This window comes from Gracilinanus agilis, chromosome 3 (assembly GCF_016433145.1).
Source record: "Gracilinanus agilis isolate LMUSP501 chromosome 3, AgileGrace, whole genome shotgun sequence".
Lineage (NCBI taxonomy): Eukaryota > Metazoa > Chordata > Mammalia > Didelphimorphia > Didelphidae > Gracilinanus > Gracilinanus agilis.
The window spans coordinates 405,491,160-405,508,928 of NC_058132.1; the positions used below are offsets into that span (position 1 = coordinate 405,491,160).

General features: G+C 31.8%; 1 protein-coding gene across 5 annotated transcripts in view; it reads left to right on the top strand.

Annotated features, from left to right (window-relative positions):
- Positions 1 to 17,769, top strand: part of KDM6A (lysine demethylase 6A) — a 260,558-nt gene that overhangs the window by 167,185 nt on the left and 75,604 nt on the right. For all 5 annotated transcript variants that reach the window (XM_044670194.1, XM_044670190.1, XM_044670191.1 and 2 more), the window contains exon 8: positions 7,895 to 7,929. In XM_044670194.1, the coding sequence (XP_044526129.1) occupies positions 7,895 to 7,929 (35 nt within the window). The remainder of the gene's footprint in view (positions 1 to 7,894; positions 7,930 to 17,769) is intronic.

Here is a 17,769-nt window from a genome sequence, read left to right on the forward strand (position 1 = left end):
CTAGTAGAAGAGAGTGATTTTATGTGGATTGGGAGATGATACATATTTTATAAAACATTATATTTTTAATTTTCATCCTACATCATTATTTTTTTTTAAATTATACAAAGATGCTAATCTTATCTGATACCTATCTGACTCTTACCATGGTAAGTATTTACAATATATGTTGTTATGGAGGATATTTTCTTATAGTTTTGTAATATTTTTCATACAAATTTTTGTTTTTGTTGTTTATTTGCCGAGTTTATCATCAAGAATTTTTGTTTTTCAAATAACTTTATCTAGGTTTTCCTAAAACAAATAGATTCTCATGGATGTTCTTATCAGTTTATGGGATATTACTTTGCCTAAAAATTAGTGAGTTTTCAAATAAAATAATAATTGATGAATAAAGTTTAAGATTTTAAAATATATTGCATGGAAAAGAAAAAATACATTTGGAATATTATATCAAACATTTAACCAATCTTTAATAAAAAAGCTCATTTTTTATAGAGATAGTGTCAGAGATAAAAGTACAGTGAGAAATAATGCATATTTTCATGTAAATCTTCAAATGTAAAAATAGAGTCAGCTGTAGCTGCATCTTGTCCTGGTATAGCTGTTTTGATAAGCTAGAGAAAGTAAAACTCTCCCTTCACACACCCCAAATAATGCATGATCAACCTTATTGTAATGACTCATTTTATAGATTAAAATGTTTTGGGGGAAACTGCCAATTAAAACACAACTTACAGTAAAAATCTAACATAATACCTAGCTAGCTAAAATGTTGTTATTAGTAATCATTTTGCACTTTGATATAGCATAATAAAATTATCTTTTACCTTTATTTAAGGTCATAATTTATATATTCAGTACTATTTAGTTTTAAGTTTATTTAAGTGTGCATTGAAGACATGGAAATAAAATATGAATGGACAAAAGAAAATAACTGTTTTACATTCCTTAAATTACTTTGACAAGTAAATATTGGAATAACCAGATAACTGAATTTAGATGATTTAGTATTCAAATGTTTTTCTTAAACTCAGTTTTCATTACCTTAAAGATATTTTATAAGTAGTTATGTGGGTAAATAAAACTTATGAGGAAGATTTATAAACTATAAACATTTATGTTTATTTATAAGTTTTGGCTGTGTTACCTAAATTTACTTTTTCTAAAGGACATATGTATCATTTAAATGATTATTGCTGAATAGTATGTTTATTGATGCCAAATATTTCTATGATTTTTTTAGCATAATTCAAGGGTCGGCAACTGGCTCTTTTAGAGGGCCAGATATGGCTCTTTCTGCAGGAGCCATAAAGTCAATTTTTTTTCAGGCGCTGTTACAGGAGTGGCACTATGAGCGCTGTATGACTCTCATGAAATTTCAATTTAAAAAAAAAAAAATGTGGCGTTTGTGGCTCTCACAGCCAAAAAGGTTGTCGGTCCCCTGGCATAATTGCTAATTAAATATTTTTGGAAAGAATACCAAGCCATATAAACATAGTAGCCCCAGTCTTGATTATGTATTCACCCTGAATCTTCTTTCCTTTCTCATATATATGTGTGTGTACACACATATGTACATATGTATGCATATATACACATACATGCATATATATTGCTGGCAAAGAAATAAATTGGTAGAGAAAGATCATGGCAGAGTTATTTGGTTGCTTTAGGTAACTCAGGCTTCTCTACTGAAAAAGTGGCAAACACATTTCTTATAATAACTCTATATTTTACTTCAAATCAGTGGTCAAGTTTAGTTTTCATATCCCTTTCATGCCTTTCCAAAATGAAAAGATTAAGTAAGCTAGTCCTTTTTTTGGCCCCTCCTCACTCTAAATGTAAGGGAAGTATTGTGTACAAAAACTTGAATTTATAAGACAAAAACATTTGAAATGATTATTGACATCATGAGTTTTATTCTTTCATAAGCTTTAACCACAGTTTTATTATCATATCAGCTTTGATATTACATTTAAAATTACTTGAAATAAAAATTTGGCTCATATGCATGTGTTTCTTAATTTTCCAGATAGCCTATAACTTTTTTTTTTTAAAACCCTTGTACTTCGGTGTATTGTCTCATAGGTGGAAGATTGGTAAGGGTGGGCAATGGGGGTCAAGTGACTTGCCCAAGGTCACACAGCTGGGAAGTGGCTGAGGCCGGGTTTGAACCTAGGACCTCCTGTCTCTAGGCCTGACTCTCACTCCACTGAGCTACCCAGCTGCCCCTAGCCTATAACTTTTAAAACAAGCTTTATTCCCGAAGTCCATTTACAGATCTTCTTTTTTCAGCCCAGTATACATCTTTTTTTCATTTAAGCCTTTTATGAGTAAATTAAGAAGACAGTTGGCCAAAGTATATTTAATAATTATTTTTGTATAATTTATATAACATTTATTTAATATTTTGTATCTTTTTTACTTTTTTAAAATTTATTTTTAATTTTAAATAATGCTTTATTTCTTTTTGTAATTCACCTGCTGTGACTGTTGTGGCATTGGTGAATTTGTCATTCTCATACACTTTTACCTGTTCCTGCTGACAATACACCTGTATTTCCAGGTTGGGGGGAACATCATTTGCTAACCTGGCATGACTTTAATATATAATATGATCAAAATTAATATTCCCTCAATTCAAACTTGCTACATATCTGTTATACTCTGAAATATTTTCAATTTGGAAGCAGTGTGGTATAACAAAATGGGTACTGTAATAAGTAGTTTCTTGCTTTGAATTCTGTCTGCGTTCTCTGGGACCTTGGAAATATTACTTAAAACTAACTAATTCTCAGTTTATTTATAAAATAGGTAGTTGGATCAAACAACTTCTAAATTCCTAATTAGGTAAAGATCAAAACTTCTTTGAACCTATTGCTTTGCTTTCTTATTTCTCTATATGTTCTTCTTTAGTTATCTTATTCACCTTTGTAACTTTAATTATTGCTTCATTGCAGGTTATTCCCAATTACAAACTGTATGTGTGCATACACATATACATTCATTCATAATCCTCCTTTATCTTCAAGTAGATATCCACATAAATGTCTTCATGGTAATTAGACTCTGTTGTATTCCACTCTAAACCAGCCTCTCTTCCCAACACTGCATTTTTTTTGTTAATTGTGCTCCCACTTAACCCAAACTTGAAATCTTAAAGTCATCTTTCCCTCACTTTCATCCATCATCAGTTGCCCCATCCTGGCAATTTGAACATCATTGACATACTTCTTTGAAAATAAACACCTTTTGTGAAATCATTCTTAATCTTTAAGTCAACCTCTTAAGTTTGTTTGTTTGTTTGTTTTTGGGGGGTTTGTTTGTTTGTTTGTTTTTTAAAATAAAACCCATACCTTCCTTCTTGGAGTCAATACTGTGTATTGGCTCCAAGGCAGAAGAGTGGTAAGGGTAGGCAATGTGGGTCAAGTGACTTTACTAGGGTCACACAGCTGGGCAGTGTCTGAGGCCAGATTTGAACCTAGGATCTCCTGTCTCGAGGCCTGGCTCTCAATCTACTGAGCTACCCAGCTGCCCCTCAGCCTCTTAAGTTTTGAATGATAGCTTTCATTATTTTAGCTGGCTTAGTTTGTCATAGATCCAATTTCTTTTCTGTGTTCTCTAGTGTATTATAAGTACTTAATTTTTTTTTAAAGCACAAAAGCAAAGGGGGGAAAAGTCTAAATAGATACGCTTACAGAATCTGTTTTGTATTGTAGTATGGAACAATATTTTCATAGGATGTGACAATTCATTGAGTGGACAATCCCTTTTCCCTTAAAACTTGAACTTTTATTAAATACAGTATTTTTCACTGCTTTTTTTCACTTCTTATTTCACTCATGTATTATTTCTTAGTTTTGCTCATAAACTCATATGTGTAGGTTATTGGATCTATGAGATGGGATTGAAACTTCTGGACCTTAACGTTAGAGTCTAAGCACTAAAAATAAAATGTGGTTTTTCAAAGCTTAATTGTTTTTAGGCACAGAGAAGAGAGGGAGAAAAGAGTTTTACCAAAGAAACTCAAGGTATAGCTGCTCCTCCATCATTCCAAGAGTTGATAATCATCATTTTGGAAAAGAAATAGTTCCCCATAAAATAAAACTTTGAAAAACTTAATATCAGCAAGAATGTAATAGTGCTTTGTTAAATCTTATAATACACATTAAAGTGTAACTAGATTTGTTTTCTCCATTAATATAATTTACAATTAATATTAAATATTTATATGTTGAAATTATCCTATCAATTTTTGAAGATTATTTTAATTCTAATAACCTTATTCTTAGAAATTTATTAAATAGTTTCACTTCCTCCTCCCTTCTAACACTCTCACTACATTCTCCCACTTCATTGAGCATGGCCATGAAGCTATACTATATTCCCCTAAAATAACTCAAAATTTTACATGAATATTGTATTCATTAATAAATTTTATATTTCTAAGTGATATCTACTTTCCTACAGAAACTATAATAGCAAATTGGTTTAAATCTTCAGGGTAATCTGTAAATTCAATTCATAACTTGTAGCAGCAATATTATTATAATATCAATATACTTTGTGACTTTATTTGCATAAAAAGTTAAGATTTCAGACTTGAATGCTAGCAACATCTCTCTTTCAATGAAATCCAGATATTTCTCCTTAAGCCTTATGGCATCAAGACTCTTCCCATTTTGAAGCCATGGACATGGAGGTATGAGGAGCTAGAAGGATAAGTTTTTCTTTTGCTGTTGGAGTGAAGTGTGGCTGGTAGTTTAAGAAAGAAATTTTTGAGGAGAAGAGGATGGAATGGCTTTGAGATTTTATGATTGAAAGTAATAAATGTGGAACTTAGGAGCTTTGAAATTGTTTTTCTCACAATTTTTCATGCGATAGAGTAATGGTAATGGATGGGGAAAGAACATTAGTAAGAAGTCTGGCAGCAGCAAATTTGAGTTTTCTCTATTCCACTTCCTGATTGGATTCCATTCTTCTTCTGGACCTTTTGCTTATGTATGGAATAAGAAGCACAAAGTGATGAGGTTCTCAAAAAGCAATGTGATATCCTGATAGTATTTTTTCCTTTCCTCTTCATTATTTCTTTCCACTTTTATCTTGTTTTCACAAGTCCTTATAATCAATCCCATGTCCATCATTGAAGGTGACTTGGAACTTTGAAATAAATGGAATTTAAGAGGAAATTAGACTACAGGTAATTTTTTCCCCCTTCAGAATTTAAGCAAGGATGGGAAATGCCAGTGGTAGTAAGTGAAGGAAAGTAATTTTCTGACAACCCTTATAGGTTAGGTATGTCGTACACTTAATCAGAAATTTCAAAAGTTTGGCTTGTTACATTTTTTATTTTTGTAAGTCATTTCAGGAGTATTCTTACTAATAAAGAGGTTTTAGTTATTTTGACATTCCCCAAAATAACTTTGTTTTGATCCTGGAATTTATTGTGGAAAGCGTGTTATTGCAGTTTTGGTTACAAAAATATTTACTGTAATAAGTCTGTATAAGGAGATACGGTAATGAGGATCAAAGGTTGGTGGGTTTTTTTGTTTGTTCATTTTTTAATTGGAAAGGGAGGTAATATAAAGCTTGCCTAGAACAACTCTCATACTCTTTTCCCAAATTTTGTAGATGAATCTTCAAAATACTACCAGTTAATGAAAATTGAATATCTGGTTATCTGACCTGAATATCCCTCTCATATTTTCTGAAGTTCTATTAACTATACTGGCTTGCCTCCGAAAAGAATGTTCAGAGAACTTCAGAATGATTTACATTCTCATTTGATTTTTACAATAACCTTGTAATGTGAGATATTATTTCCAATTTATAGATGAAGAATATGATGTATATATAGAGTTTAAAAGACTTGCACATGGTCAGGCAGCTAGTATTGTCAAGTGGAAATGTGAACCCCAAAGTCTTTTGACTGCATGTTCAACAATCTTTCCTCATTTCTATGATGCATATATTTAACACTGAGTGAAAAATAACAAGATTTTTTAGCTGATTATTTACAGGAAGAATAATGATCCTAAGAATATCCTGTTAATATTTGGTTGGTTTTAAGCTGTTTGACTCTTGGTAAATGAATGACATTTAGGTCTTGGATTTTTCTTTTAAAATGAGTGGATTCTTTTACATAAACTCTGCAATTTCCTTCAGCTTTGACTTTGATTTCTTGACATCCATCATTATTGGAAGGGATATTGGGTATCTTGGAGATGTTGGAGAGAAAACAAAAAAAAAATCTGATTTTACAAACAAGTATTTGCTCGTTTTCCTCCAGAGGAAGAATATGTTACTCTCTTACTTTACATATTGCAATTTAGATGGATTAGCATTTCCTGCTGTACATTTCTGTGGTTAAATTAGTTCCTGTAAGTCAATCATATACCCTAAACAGAACTCATCATTCTTGTTAAACTTGTCTTTTTCCTTCAAACATATTATTTTTTTTTTTAGAGGTGCCACCATCCTTGCCTTCAGATCGGTGGTCATAACAACATGTTTGATTTAACATCCCCTCCATGTCCTATATCCAGTCAGGTGCCGGGATTTAAAAATTCAACCTTCATAGTCTTTGCCACACATTTCCTCTTTAACAACTTTCTTTCTCCATTTTCCAATTTCTAAACCATCTTTCACATAATTACCAAAATAATTTTAATCACTGGTGTGAACTTCTCAAATGAAAAATTTCTGATGAATTCTTACAGCTTCTAGGATAAAATGCAAGGCTGTCACACAAAACTTTCATGTCTTAGTGTTTTCTTGGGATGAAAGCCTAAGAGACCTGGCTTTGGAACTAAGAAGACTTGGGTTCAAGTGCTGCTTCTGATACACATTGCGAATGGGAGCAATCCTTTTAAGCTCTCAGAATTTTTGTCAACTTTGAGGAATTCTTAACCAGGGCAGGGGTCAATGAACTTCCATTTTTAAAAGGCTATATTTTGATCACCATGTTTCAGTATAATTTGTTTCCTTCATTGTATTAATTTTCTGAGTGGGACCCAGGCTACAAAAAAGGATAAGAAGCCATTTTCTGAAATTCTTCTAAGTTGAAGACAAAGTACCACCCTGTATCAGTAGAAATTCCTCACTGGGAAATAGCTATACCACTGAAACCACAGGTCTAAACTATGCTCCTTACTGTATGAATGTTTCGTATCTCCTCTCTCCACCCTGATTCCCCAACTTGTTCAATAAAATGTGTACATTTTAAAGAGAAAGAACAAATCATATGCTGTAGCTGTTTCCTTTTTTGTTCATCTTCTAGTCCTGAGGGAGAATGATATGTCATTTTATGACATTTATTTGAAATCTGGTATAAAATGAAGGGAAAATGACATTTCTTGGTCATTTCTTTATTTGATTTTTTTATATTTACCTAATATCTCAATTTTAAAAACTCTGTTTAGATGTAAACATTTGACACCACCACTACAATGTTGCCATTATTTGTTTTCATTTTTTCTGAATCAGTAAAAAGAACCCATTCTCTATAAAATATTTTGATTTCTGTTTTATTTATTGATATTATAGAACCACAAACTTGATTCTTATATTCAAATTAATCTGTTAAAATAATTTTGACCTCATTTTCTGAGAATCCTGTTCATCTTTATTTTCATTCAGTCATGGGGTGCATTAAAAATAAAGAACTGATTTCTTACCATTAGTTTATTTAAAATTTGACATGTTAACTTCATTCCATTCGTGAGTTTGTGTGTGTGTGTGTGTGTGTGTGTGTGTCTGTGTGTCTGTGTGTCTGTGTGTCTGTGTGTCTGTGTGTGTTTTGTTTTTGTTGGCATTAATCTTATGGATTGAAATACTTAATAACTGTTGTGGTTTTCTGTAATTGATTTTTACTCTCCCTCATCCTTTGCAGTTCAATTTCACATTGCCCACTTGTATGAAACTCAGGTAAGTGAGTTTAGCTTCTACTTTTAAAAAATTATTATTGATTTTTTTATGATTAAATTTGTTTTTAGTAAAGCCACATATTTGTAGGCATCTTAAAGGACCATGCATATACATTAAAATAACATAGTTTTATTTTTCTGGATTTTAAACAATCACTTACAAGAAATAATGGGACAGATCAAGAGGTCTGCTTTTGTTTTAAGTATTAGATTCCATATTTCTGTAACCTGTTTTAAGATTTAGGTATTTAGGTCTTTGTATTTTCATTCAAGAAACATAAAATCTTGAGTTACTTACAATTATTATTTTTTTCTGTTCCACTGATATTGAAGTTTATTTATAGTCCATTTTTGAGAATCTTTATGGATGAGTTCTTTAAATCAAATTTATTTCTTTTCCCCACATATTGTGTAGAAAACCTATGTATTCTCATGTGTTGTTTTACCCCACCAGTAAAAGGAACTATTATTTTGACATCAGAAATAAATTGTTTTACTTCTGGGCACATCATGATTAAGTGGCAGGAAGAGAGAGTTTAAGGCTGCAGATTTTATCTTTGTGTCATATATTTTGCTTTGTTTTTTGTTAGTTAATTTTTTTTCCACTTCTTAAAAAATTTCCTTTATAACAAACACTTTTTTCCACAAAATTTACTTTTAATTTTTTCCCCTTTGGAACATACTCATTTGTAATATGGATTATTGATGCAGAAGTGTAAATCAAAATCTAGTCAATAAAAACATATATTAAATGTGAGCTCTGTGCTAAGCTCTTGGTAGTCAAAGAAAGTTTTAAAAAGTCCTTGATTGCCAGGAGCTTTTGGTCTAAATGGGGGAAACGTCATCCAATTTTATACAAATGATATCTAGAAAGAATAAGTTGTGGATTAATCTTAGGAACAAAACACTAAAAGAAAGGAGGACTGGGAAAGATTTTTTTGCACAAGGTGGAATTTTTATTAAAGAGTGAAGGAAGCCAGGAGTCACAAATATAGAGGGAGAGAATTACAGGAATTTGGGACAGAGTAATTGCAGTCATGAAACAGAGTGAAGTACGTTTCTTGAGTATCAAGGAGGTCATTGTCACTGAGTCTTATTTCTAGTATGTGGTGGTTGGAGAGTAAGGTGAAGGAAGACTGGAAAGGTTGACAAGAGCTAGGTTTTGAAGAAAGTGTGGAAAGGAGTATCATCTGATGACATGATTAGTCCAGTCCTTTAGTTTAGGAGGAGGAATTAAAAACTACATATAACTATACAGAATTGTTATGGGCTGTCTACAAATAGATAATGGAAAGTTTTGATTTTCGAATTTGACCACCATTAATCCTTTCCATTATATTTCCTTGCTCGTGTGTTACTCAATACTTAGACCAAGGAACTTAAATGCTTCTTGGAATATGTTTTTCAGCCATGTCAGAATAATATGTGGTAAAATAGAGATTTTCAAGAAGTTATTTTTTTCCTAAACTATTATATTTATTTAAAAAATTAGCATTTGGCTTGAATCTATGAAGTAATTCTTTATTATGTGCCTAAATTGAAACTTTAGTGCATATTATTGAACTGTTTATTGAGGCTTTCAGTTCTTGATCTGTCAAAGGGAGGAAATTTTCTTTTTATTTTACATTTTAATTATCTAGAGGCCTTCATAATATTTTTCACTTTGCTGTATTTGAAAATAGTTCATTTGTGTTTGCTTACTAATTTATGAAGGTGCCATATCTTAAAATTTAATAATTTAATGACATTAACAGATTATACTTTTAAATTAGGCTACAGGAAGGAATGGAAGTGTAGCAGAATTTGGGCATATAAATAAATTCTCTTGTCCTTAGACTTTCCTGGGGGAAATTACTCTATATTTAATCTTAGGATCCTTGAGTGTTTATCTAAAACTACTGATTAGTTAACCTTTCACAACTAAGACTACTGCATGCTTAGAAATCATAGTTTTATTTCTGTAACTTCTTTTATTGTTCTGTATCAGTTTCTTTTTGATAAGAACTATGTTAAAAACTAGGTTGAAGACTCCAAGTTAAATATAATAATTTATTACTTCTCAGACTTGCATGCAGTGTAAATTGATGTCAAATGAGATTTTGATATCAGAAAGGAATATACTTAAATATTGTCATATTTTCTTTATAATTTGTAAGATTTTATATAGAAAAAAAATTAGTTCCAAATCTTTAAACTTTTGAAGAAATTTTAGGTCTTCTAAGTGAAGTCTCTTCATTTAAGTCTCTTACAGCATATTTTTCAGTTCATTTGGCATTTAGTTCCCATGACTTCATGTATGCAGTTAAAACAGAATAAAATTCACTACATGTTTAATTTACATTTCATGGTCAACCTTACTGGCTTTGTGAGATTTATATTTATATAACTGATTTGACTATATGGCTAGATATTTCTCAGAATTACTACCTTGTAAGAATAACATATATTTTTATGTTAGAGCAAGCTATAGCAATTTAAGGTTTAATTGAAACCTTTTAACAACACTTAATCCATGGAAAAGCTGTATCACTTTTATTCAAGTATATTGTCTTAGTGAAAAGTAGGGGTTTAATTATAAAGTGGAAGAAAATACCCTTGTGCCTCTTTGTTTTAAGCCAAATTATGTCAGTTAATTTATCAATATTTAAGCCTTTCTTTGATTGGAGAGAGATCCAAAAGACCTAAATACCTTGCTGGTAAATGGGATTTTCTCTCCACCAAAACTTGTTGTTTAATTCCATAGCAAAGTAAAAGAAAAGTAAATAGTATAAGATCTTTTAAAATTTTTATCTAGAACCATAATAGTGATGCTTCTAATTCTCTACCCAAGGCCAGTTACTTTCTTTTTATAATTACTCTCCTTTAGTCTAGTCAAAGGTTAAAAAAAAAGATAACTATTAATTTAAGTAAAACCATTTCCTCTCAGTTTAGTCACAATAGACAAGATTTATTCCTCTCTTTTCTGTGATACAAAATCTTTCTTAAATTAAGTCTTTCTGTTTGAAGGAGATTTTGATTCAAGTGAAATCAAGTACATCAGATAAAGTAATTGAAATTATTTCTTAATATTTTAGAACACATTTCATGCTTTAGTGTATCGTGTGCTTCCACTAGTGACTGATTTTGCAAACATCTAGACTAATTTATTATGAAGTAAAATATAGGGAGAATATTAAAAAAAAGCATGAAGAATGGGAATATTTAGAATATAGTATCGTCGAATTATGCAGTTTGATCACACAGTAGGTAGAGTACTGACCTTGGAGTTGGAAGAGAGTTTAAATCCAATTCTGCAAACACTTAATTATCCTTAACTCGATCTTTGTTTCTTCATGTATAAAATGGAATATTAATACCTCCAATGTCAAGCATTTTTCAAAACTTTTAGCCATCAAGTGTATCATTCTTAAAAATGTTATCTACCAAGCATTCTTAATGAACCCTTCTTTTACCTTTATATGACACTATCCTAGCTATAAGAGGCTTCATGAGTACTTCTCTCTATTAATAGTGTTCTATAAAAGAAAAGTTATGAGGAAAGGTCTTTGTAAACCATAAAGTGCTATTTAAATATGTACTTCTGACTCAATTACAAAAGAAACAAATACCAAAGAGTACTTTTTTTTTTAAGGTATTCATTTTAGTAGTAGTTGTCTCTTCCAGAAAAAAATGTCTGCAGAAACGTACAAGCAGCTTTAAGAAATATCTGACCTTTTTAATAATTACTTCCTAATTTTCCTTTTCTAGAAACTTTCTTGAAACTCTTGAATTAGTATTAAATATTGATCAGTTTTTAGTAATAATTATAGTATCAAGGAAGTCCGGTATTAAAGTAACATTCAACCATTCACTTGGTTCAACTACTCTAATATAATTTTTCCTATTTGGCATATATAAAATCCTTGAAATTGATTTACTCTTTAAGAGGAATTCATAATTTTTAAAGACTTTTTCAACATTTTCCATGAACACCTTTGTAATGTAGCAAATTATATGTAATCTTCCATGTTATCAGAATGCATCCTGTGAGTAATCATAGTTATTAGGACAATATTTTGTTATTTGCTAACATATAAAGAGATGAATTCAGTGTTAATAATAATAATTGCTTCAAATTTATAAATATCTCCCTTTTGTAAATGCTATACAATTAAAGGTTAAAACTTTTCCTTCTCATTTCTTTTTAAAAATTCCAGCTATGATTTTTCATTCTAACTTGTATACTTTGTATAGGCAGTATACTTTACACAGTAAAAATTATATAGGATGTTATCAAAGTTTCTGAGTATTTTGCCCTTTATAGGTTTTTTGTTATTGCTTTTACTATATATAGCAGGTGGAATTAAAGGGAATAGTCAGCACATTGGTTTGTGATTATTTTGACTACTTACAATCTATTAATGATTTTTTTTTTATTTGGGGCATTTAGTATAGCAAAATTGCTTTACTTAAAAGACATATTTGGAAATATGTAGTGTTAGGTAATTAGATGGCCAAAATTATTTGCTTCAGTATCTTTTAAAAGTCACATGGTTAGTAGAGGTATTTGACTTGGAGTCAGGAAGACCTTAGCTCTTAACCCTACCTCAGATAGTTACCCTGATGCTGCAAAAATCATTTAACCACTCTGAGCCTTAGTTTCATAATTTTGGAAAAATAAGGCTAATAATTACCTTCCCCAAAAGGTTGATTTGTATATCATTTGAGATATTTTAAATCTGGTTTTTAATCTTTCAATTGCACTATTTATTCTATCTATTGATGCTAAAATATTATTCTTGGCTTATTAAATATTACATTGAATTTAATATAATCTTTTTAATGACTTCTTGTCAACATTTTGATAATTTGCCACATGGTTCAAAACCAATTCAAGTTTGTCCTTTCCTTCTACTAATTTTTCTTGTGCAAAACAACTCAAATCCACTCCCTGACTACATCTTGACTACATCCCAGTAGACCTTTTACTACTTTTACTTTTATAGGTTATATATGTTTATGCCATCTCAGTGGCTTTTTGAAATTCTCATTGTTGAGAATTTGGAGGATTAGCATCTAGTCATAATCCCTTATATTTAGGAAGCTTGGTTCAGATTTCAGAGCTAAAAAGCTTGTGGTCTTAAGGAAGCAATGACTGAGCAATGAGTAGTCAGATTTTGTTTTTCTTAATGATTGATGATCTCCCCCTAAGTTTGTGATTTCTCTAATGAAATATTATCAAAGAAGCTCAACCTACCTATGGATCTGATGTTGGTTAAACTGCCATATCATCTGAGAGCATTTGAGACATTTTTCCTTCCATCTTGAAAAATTTCTCTCTAGTTTCAGAAGACTGTTCTCTACTTATCTTCATATATTAATGATTACTATATTTCTGTCTCCTTTGCTACCAAGCTTCTCTCTATTTTTCCTTCAAATATTAAGACTTGATCTTTTCTTCTTATCATTAACCTGCACTCATTCCTGAAAAGGTTTTATCTATTCTCATTGTTGCAACTGTTAAATTTGTGTAAGCAATTTGTTAAGATAACACCTCTTACCATGATGTTGGTCTTGGTCATTTAGCTTTTTGAATGTTTCCACTTGGATATCCTTTCAAATGTTGAATTTTTTTCTTACTTCAATACACCCCACTTTGTTGACTTTTCATTTTATGTTTATATGGTAATAAAATTTTAAATCTAATTTATTGCTCTCACCAAAAAACCCAATTCATCGTGAACAACCGCCCCCCCCCCATAATCTGTCAGTTTTTAAGTGCTTACATTTTTTTCCTTGCCATTGTCCCTTTAAAAAAATTTTTTAGAAACTAGACCTTTGTCTTCTTCAAGAATTCCCAAGTGAAGAACCTCTCTACCAATGTAGATCAGTACTAGCTCTGTAATTTATAATCTTAGAGAATTGCCTAAATCATTGATGGTGAACCTATGGCAAAGGTACCAAAGATGTTACACAGAGCAATCTCTGTAGATAAGCTGCAGTCCCACCTCCCCCACCCCCCCACCCCGGGTTATTACTAGAAAGGCAGAGGAACTGAGGTGGAGCTGCTTCCTTCCCCATGCCTCGCCCCTCTGCCCAGCAGTCCAAAGGGAGTACACAGGAGGGTAAGATGGGAGCCTCACAAGTGGCAGAACTGGAGGGGAGCAGAGCCCATGAGCTGCTTCTTTTTTGTTGTTGTTGTTAAGTTTACATGCTGAAATTGAAATTTCAGTAAATGTATCTCTTATATAAGAAAACTGTGGAAATTGTTTCTCCAGAAATGACTTACACATGGTGAAATGCCACTTAAATCTTCATCAAGAATGAGGGAAGAAACAAATATATAAAGTTGGACAAATCATCCAGACATGAATTGGGGCAATAGCATATAATTAGTTCTCTTTCTCACTCACATCTATTCATTTTTCCACTTAATTGTGATTCAGATTCCAAGAGTCATGTGTATTTTGTTGAGTCCCCAGCTCTCTTCACTTATTTACTGAAAAAAAAAAAAAGAAGCTGTGACTTCTTTGATCTCTAGGCCCTACCTGATGTCATATCAGAGCAGCCAGGTCTATGTGGAAAGAAGTTTTATCTCCCTCATCAGTTGATCAAAACTCAAGACTTCTAGGCGCAGTCAACATTTATTAAGCAATTGCAAAAAGCCTTTCTCTTAAGGAGCTCACGGTTCATTTGAGAGGACAACATGTAAGCAACTATTTACAAATAAAATAGGGGATAAATTGGAAACAGTTTCAAGAATTAAGGCAAGAATATTACAGTAGGGTGGGAAAGCCTTCTTAAAGAAGATAAGGCATTAGTTGAGACTTATGGAAGTCAGAGCGCCTAACTTTAGGATCTGAGGGTCTTCTGAGCCCTTTTCCAACCTCACCTGAAAAATAGCCTTCAGTTATGGGCTCAAAGTTACCAACAGTTCACATTGTGCTACTCAGTTCTGTTACCCAAACTGCCTCTCTTTCAGTATAGCACATTGTTTCTACAGTGGCAGTTTTCTGGGGCTGAGCCCTAATTCTTGGTCCAACCTTAATATCCCTCAAAAAACACAGTTTTTTCCTTCCAGGAAAGTCACCCTGCTTTTTCTGGTCCCTTGACAATTAGGAGAGATGCCCTATGTCTCACTTTCCCTATATATACATTCAAAACAATATGGAATATGCTGATATTTTCTTGCCCCAGGGACCATACTGCCATAGAGGTTTTCTTGACAAAGATAAAGATACTGAAGTGGTTTGCCATTTCCTTCTCCACTGGATTAAGGCAAACATAGGTTAAATGACTTGTCCAGGGTCACACAGAAAATGTGTCAAAGACCAGGTTTTTGAAACCAGATCTTATAGACTCCAGGCCCTGTGCTGTATTCACTGAGCTGCTTAGCTGTCTCACTACTCTATCCTTGCAGTGGAATAAAATATTTTGCATTTCATCTCCAGCTCTTCACTGATTGATTTGTACACTTCCCCAAGCCCCCCCTCCACGTGGTTATGGCACCAATAGTTGGGATGAAAGATGTGCTAATAAAATAATCAGATTAGATTAATTGGAGTAAACAAATTAAAGGAATTAAAGCAAGGCTTGAAAATTTTTTTTTTTAATATAACAGTGCTGCAGCAGGTGGAGATACTTAAGGTAGTATTCAAGGTCTAAACATTATATCATGAAAGTATTATCAAGAAAAAATGAAAAATAATTACTTATTAAAATATTTTATTGATTGTATTAAGTATAATTGTCCCAAACCTCAAAATGACCTAAATATTCAATATTAGAGAATGATTTGATTATGATTTACATTTACCTTAATGTAATGTTGATACTCAATGTAATTTAGAGCTAAAATTATAACTAATATAAATAAATCTAGAAATACTTTTATGAAATAATATAAAGAAAAAGAAAACCAGTAGAATGGAGTAGTACATAACAATTCTTAAGCATATAAGCCAGTGAGACTGTATTGATAAACAATCTTGATTGGGACTTAGAAAAATTAACTGGAAATTTATACTTTATGCACTGAAGTTACTATTGATTTCTAACCAAGAATAGTTAGATTTTTTTCATTGTTCAGTGGTTTAATAAAACAATTTAATTTTTTAAAAATATATAAATTTCCTTCACTCCTGTCTCTCTCTCTTTTTTTTTTTTTTTTTAAATTTTAAACCCTTAACTTCTGTGTATTGATTTATAGGTGGAAGATTGGTAAGGGTAGGCAATGGGGGTCAAGTGACTTGCCCAGGGTCACATAGCTGGGAAGTGTCTGAGGCTGGATTTGAACCTAGAACGCTCCTGTCTCTAGGCCTGGCTCTCAATCCACTGAGCTACCCAGCTGCCCCCTGTCTCTTTTGAACTTAATTTGCTATTTGTATATTTAGGTTTTGTTACTGTTTACAATGGAATACATTGCTCTTCTAGTTCTGTTTTCACACTGTATCACTTTATGTAAATTTCCCCATATTTGTACTAATTCCTGTCCATAATAATAGTCCAGTCCATGATGATACCACAATTTGCTCAACCATGTCTACATTATTACACAGATGTTTTTCATTTTTCTTTATATATTACTAGATATGCTATTGTTGATATAATTTCCTCTTCTCAACCCCCTCGCCCCCCCCTTTCTTAAAATCCTATTAGTGAGATCAATCATTCAAAATATATGCAGGAAAAGTATGAAGAATAAATGGGAAAATCTATACTGCTAGATCTCAAATAAAGCATTACTATTTTAAAAAATATTTTATAAAAAAATGGAAAACTAGATCAGAGATAAATTAGTTAATCCTACCATTTTAGAACCACCTTGAAGAAATTTGCCACAGGGTGCTTTTGAAAAGATAAAATGAATTTTGAAAACAATATGAACTTTTCCAGAGGTTACAAAACCATTTTTGCCCTTTCCTATTCCAACTAACCTTTCAGCTCAGGTGGATTGGAGGTCTTAATATTTTTTACATTATCTCTCAAGAGATTTCTGTAAGCTTGCTTTTAGTAAAAGTTTAAATTCCTTTCTAGCTCCAAATATGATTCTTTAGCACAGCTGTGTTAATGTAGAAACCTCATAAGTGGATTTTGTTCCTCTAGTGCAGTGATTCCCAAAGTGGGCTCTACTATCCCCTGGTGGGTGCTGCAGCAATCCGGGGGGGGGGGCAGTGATGGCCAGAGGTGCATTTATTTTTTTTCCTATTAATTGCTATTAAAGTTTTTAAAAAATTAAGTTCCAGGGGGCTAAGTAATATTTTTCTGGAAAGAGGGCGGTAGGCCAAAAAAGTTTGGGAACCACTGCTCTAGTGCATTCTCTTTAAGCCATTTTACATTTTGCTAATTAGTCTTCCCAAATAACCTTTGCATTATACTAGATTCCTATTAATATTTTTTCTTTGAGTTCCAAATTCTCAGCTTGAAATTCAGACTCATCCACTTACTTTAGCATACACTTTGCACATGTCTCCAAATTTCTTTTCCACTTCTCTGGGATTCAAACCTCTGATATAATCAGACTTTTCTTATTATGTCTGTTATCTAAAAAGGATATGAATTTTTATTTTTTTGTTACATAATACCTTTCCCATCCACTCATTTAAGTACTACTAATGCAAATTTTACTAACTTGTTCTAATTATTTTTTCTATGTAACTACTTCACTGTAATAAAGTCTCCACAAATTCTCTGAATTGTACTGTTAACTAATCTTATATATTTTTTCTTACATCATTTATTTCAAGTTATATAACTTAAGTTTTTTTTTTGTTACCTTAGACAGACTCTAAGCCCCTGTAAGTTAAAGGACTAATTCTTATTATACTTTATATCACCTACATTGTTTGACACAGTACACTCT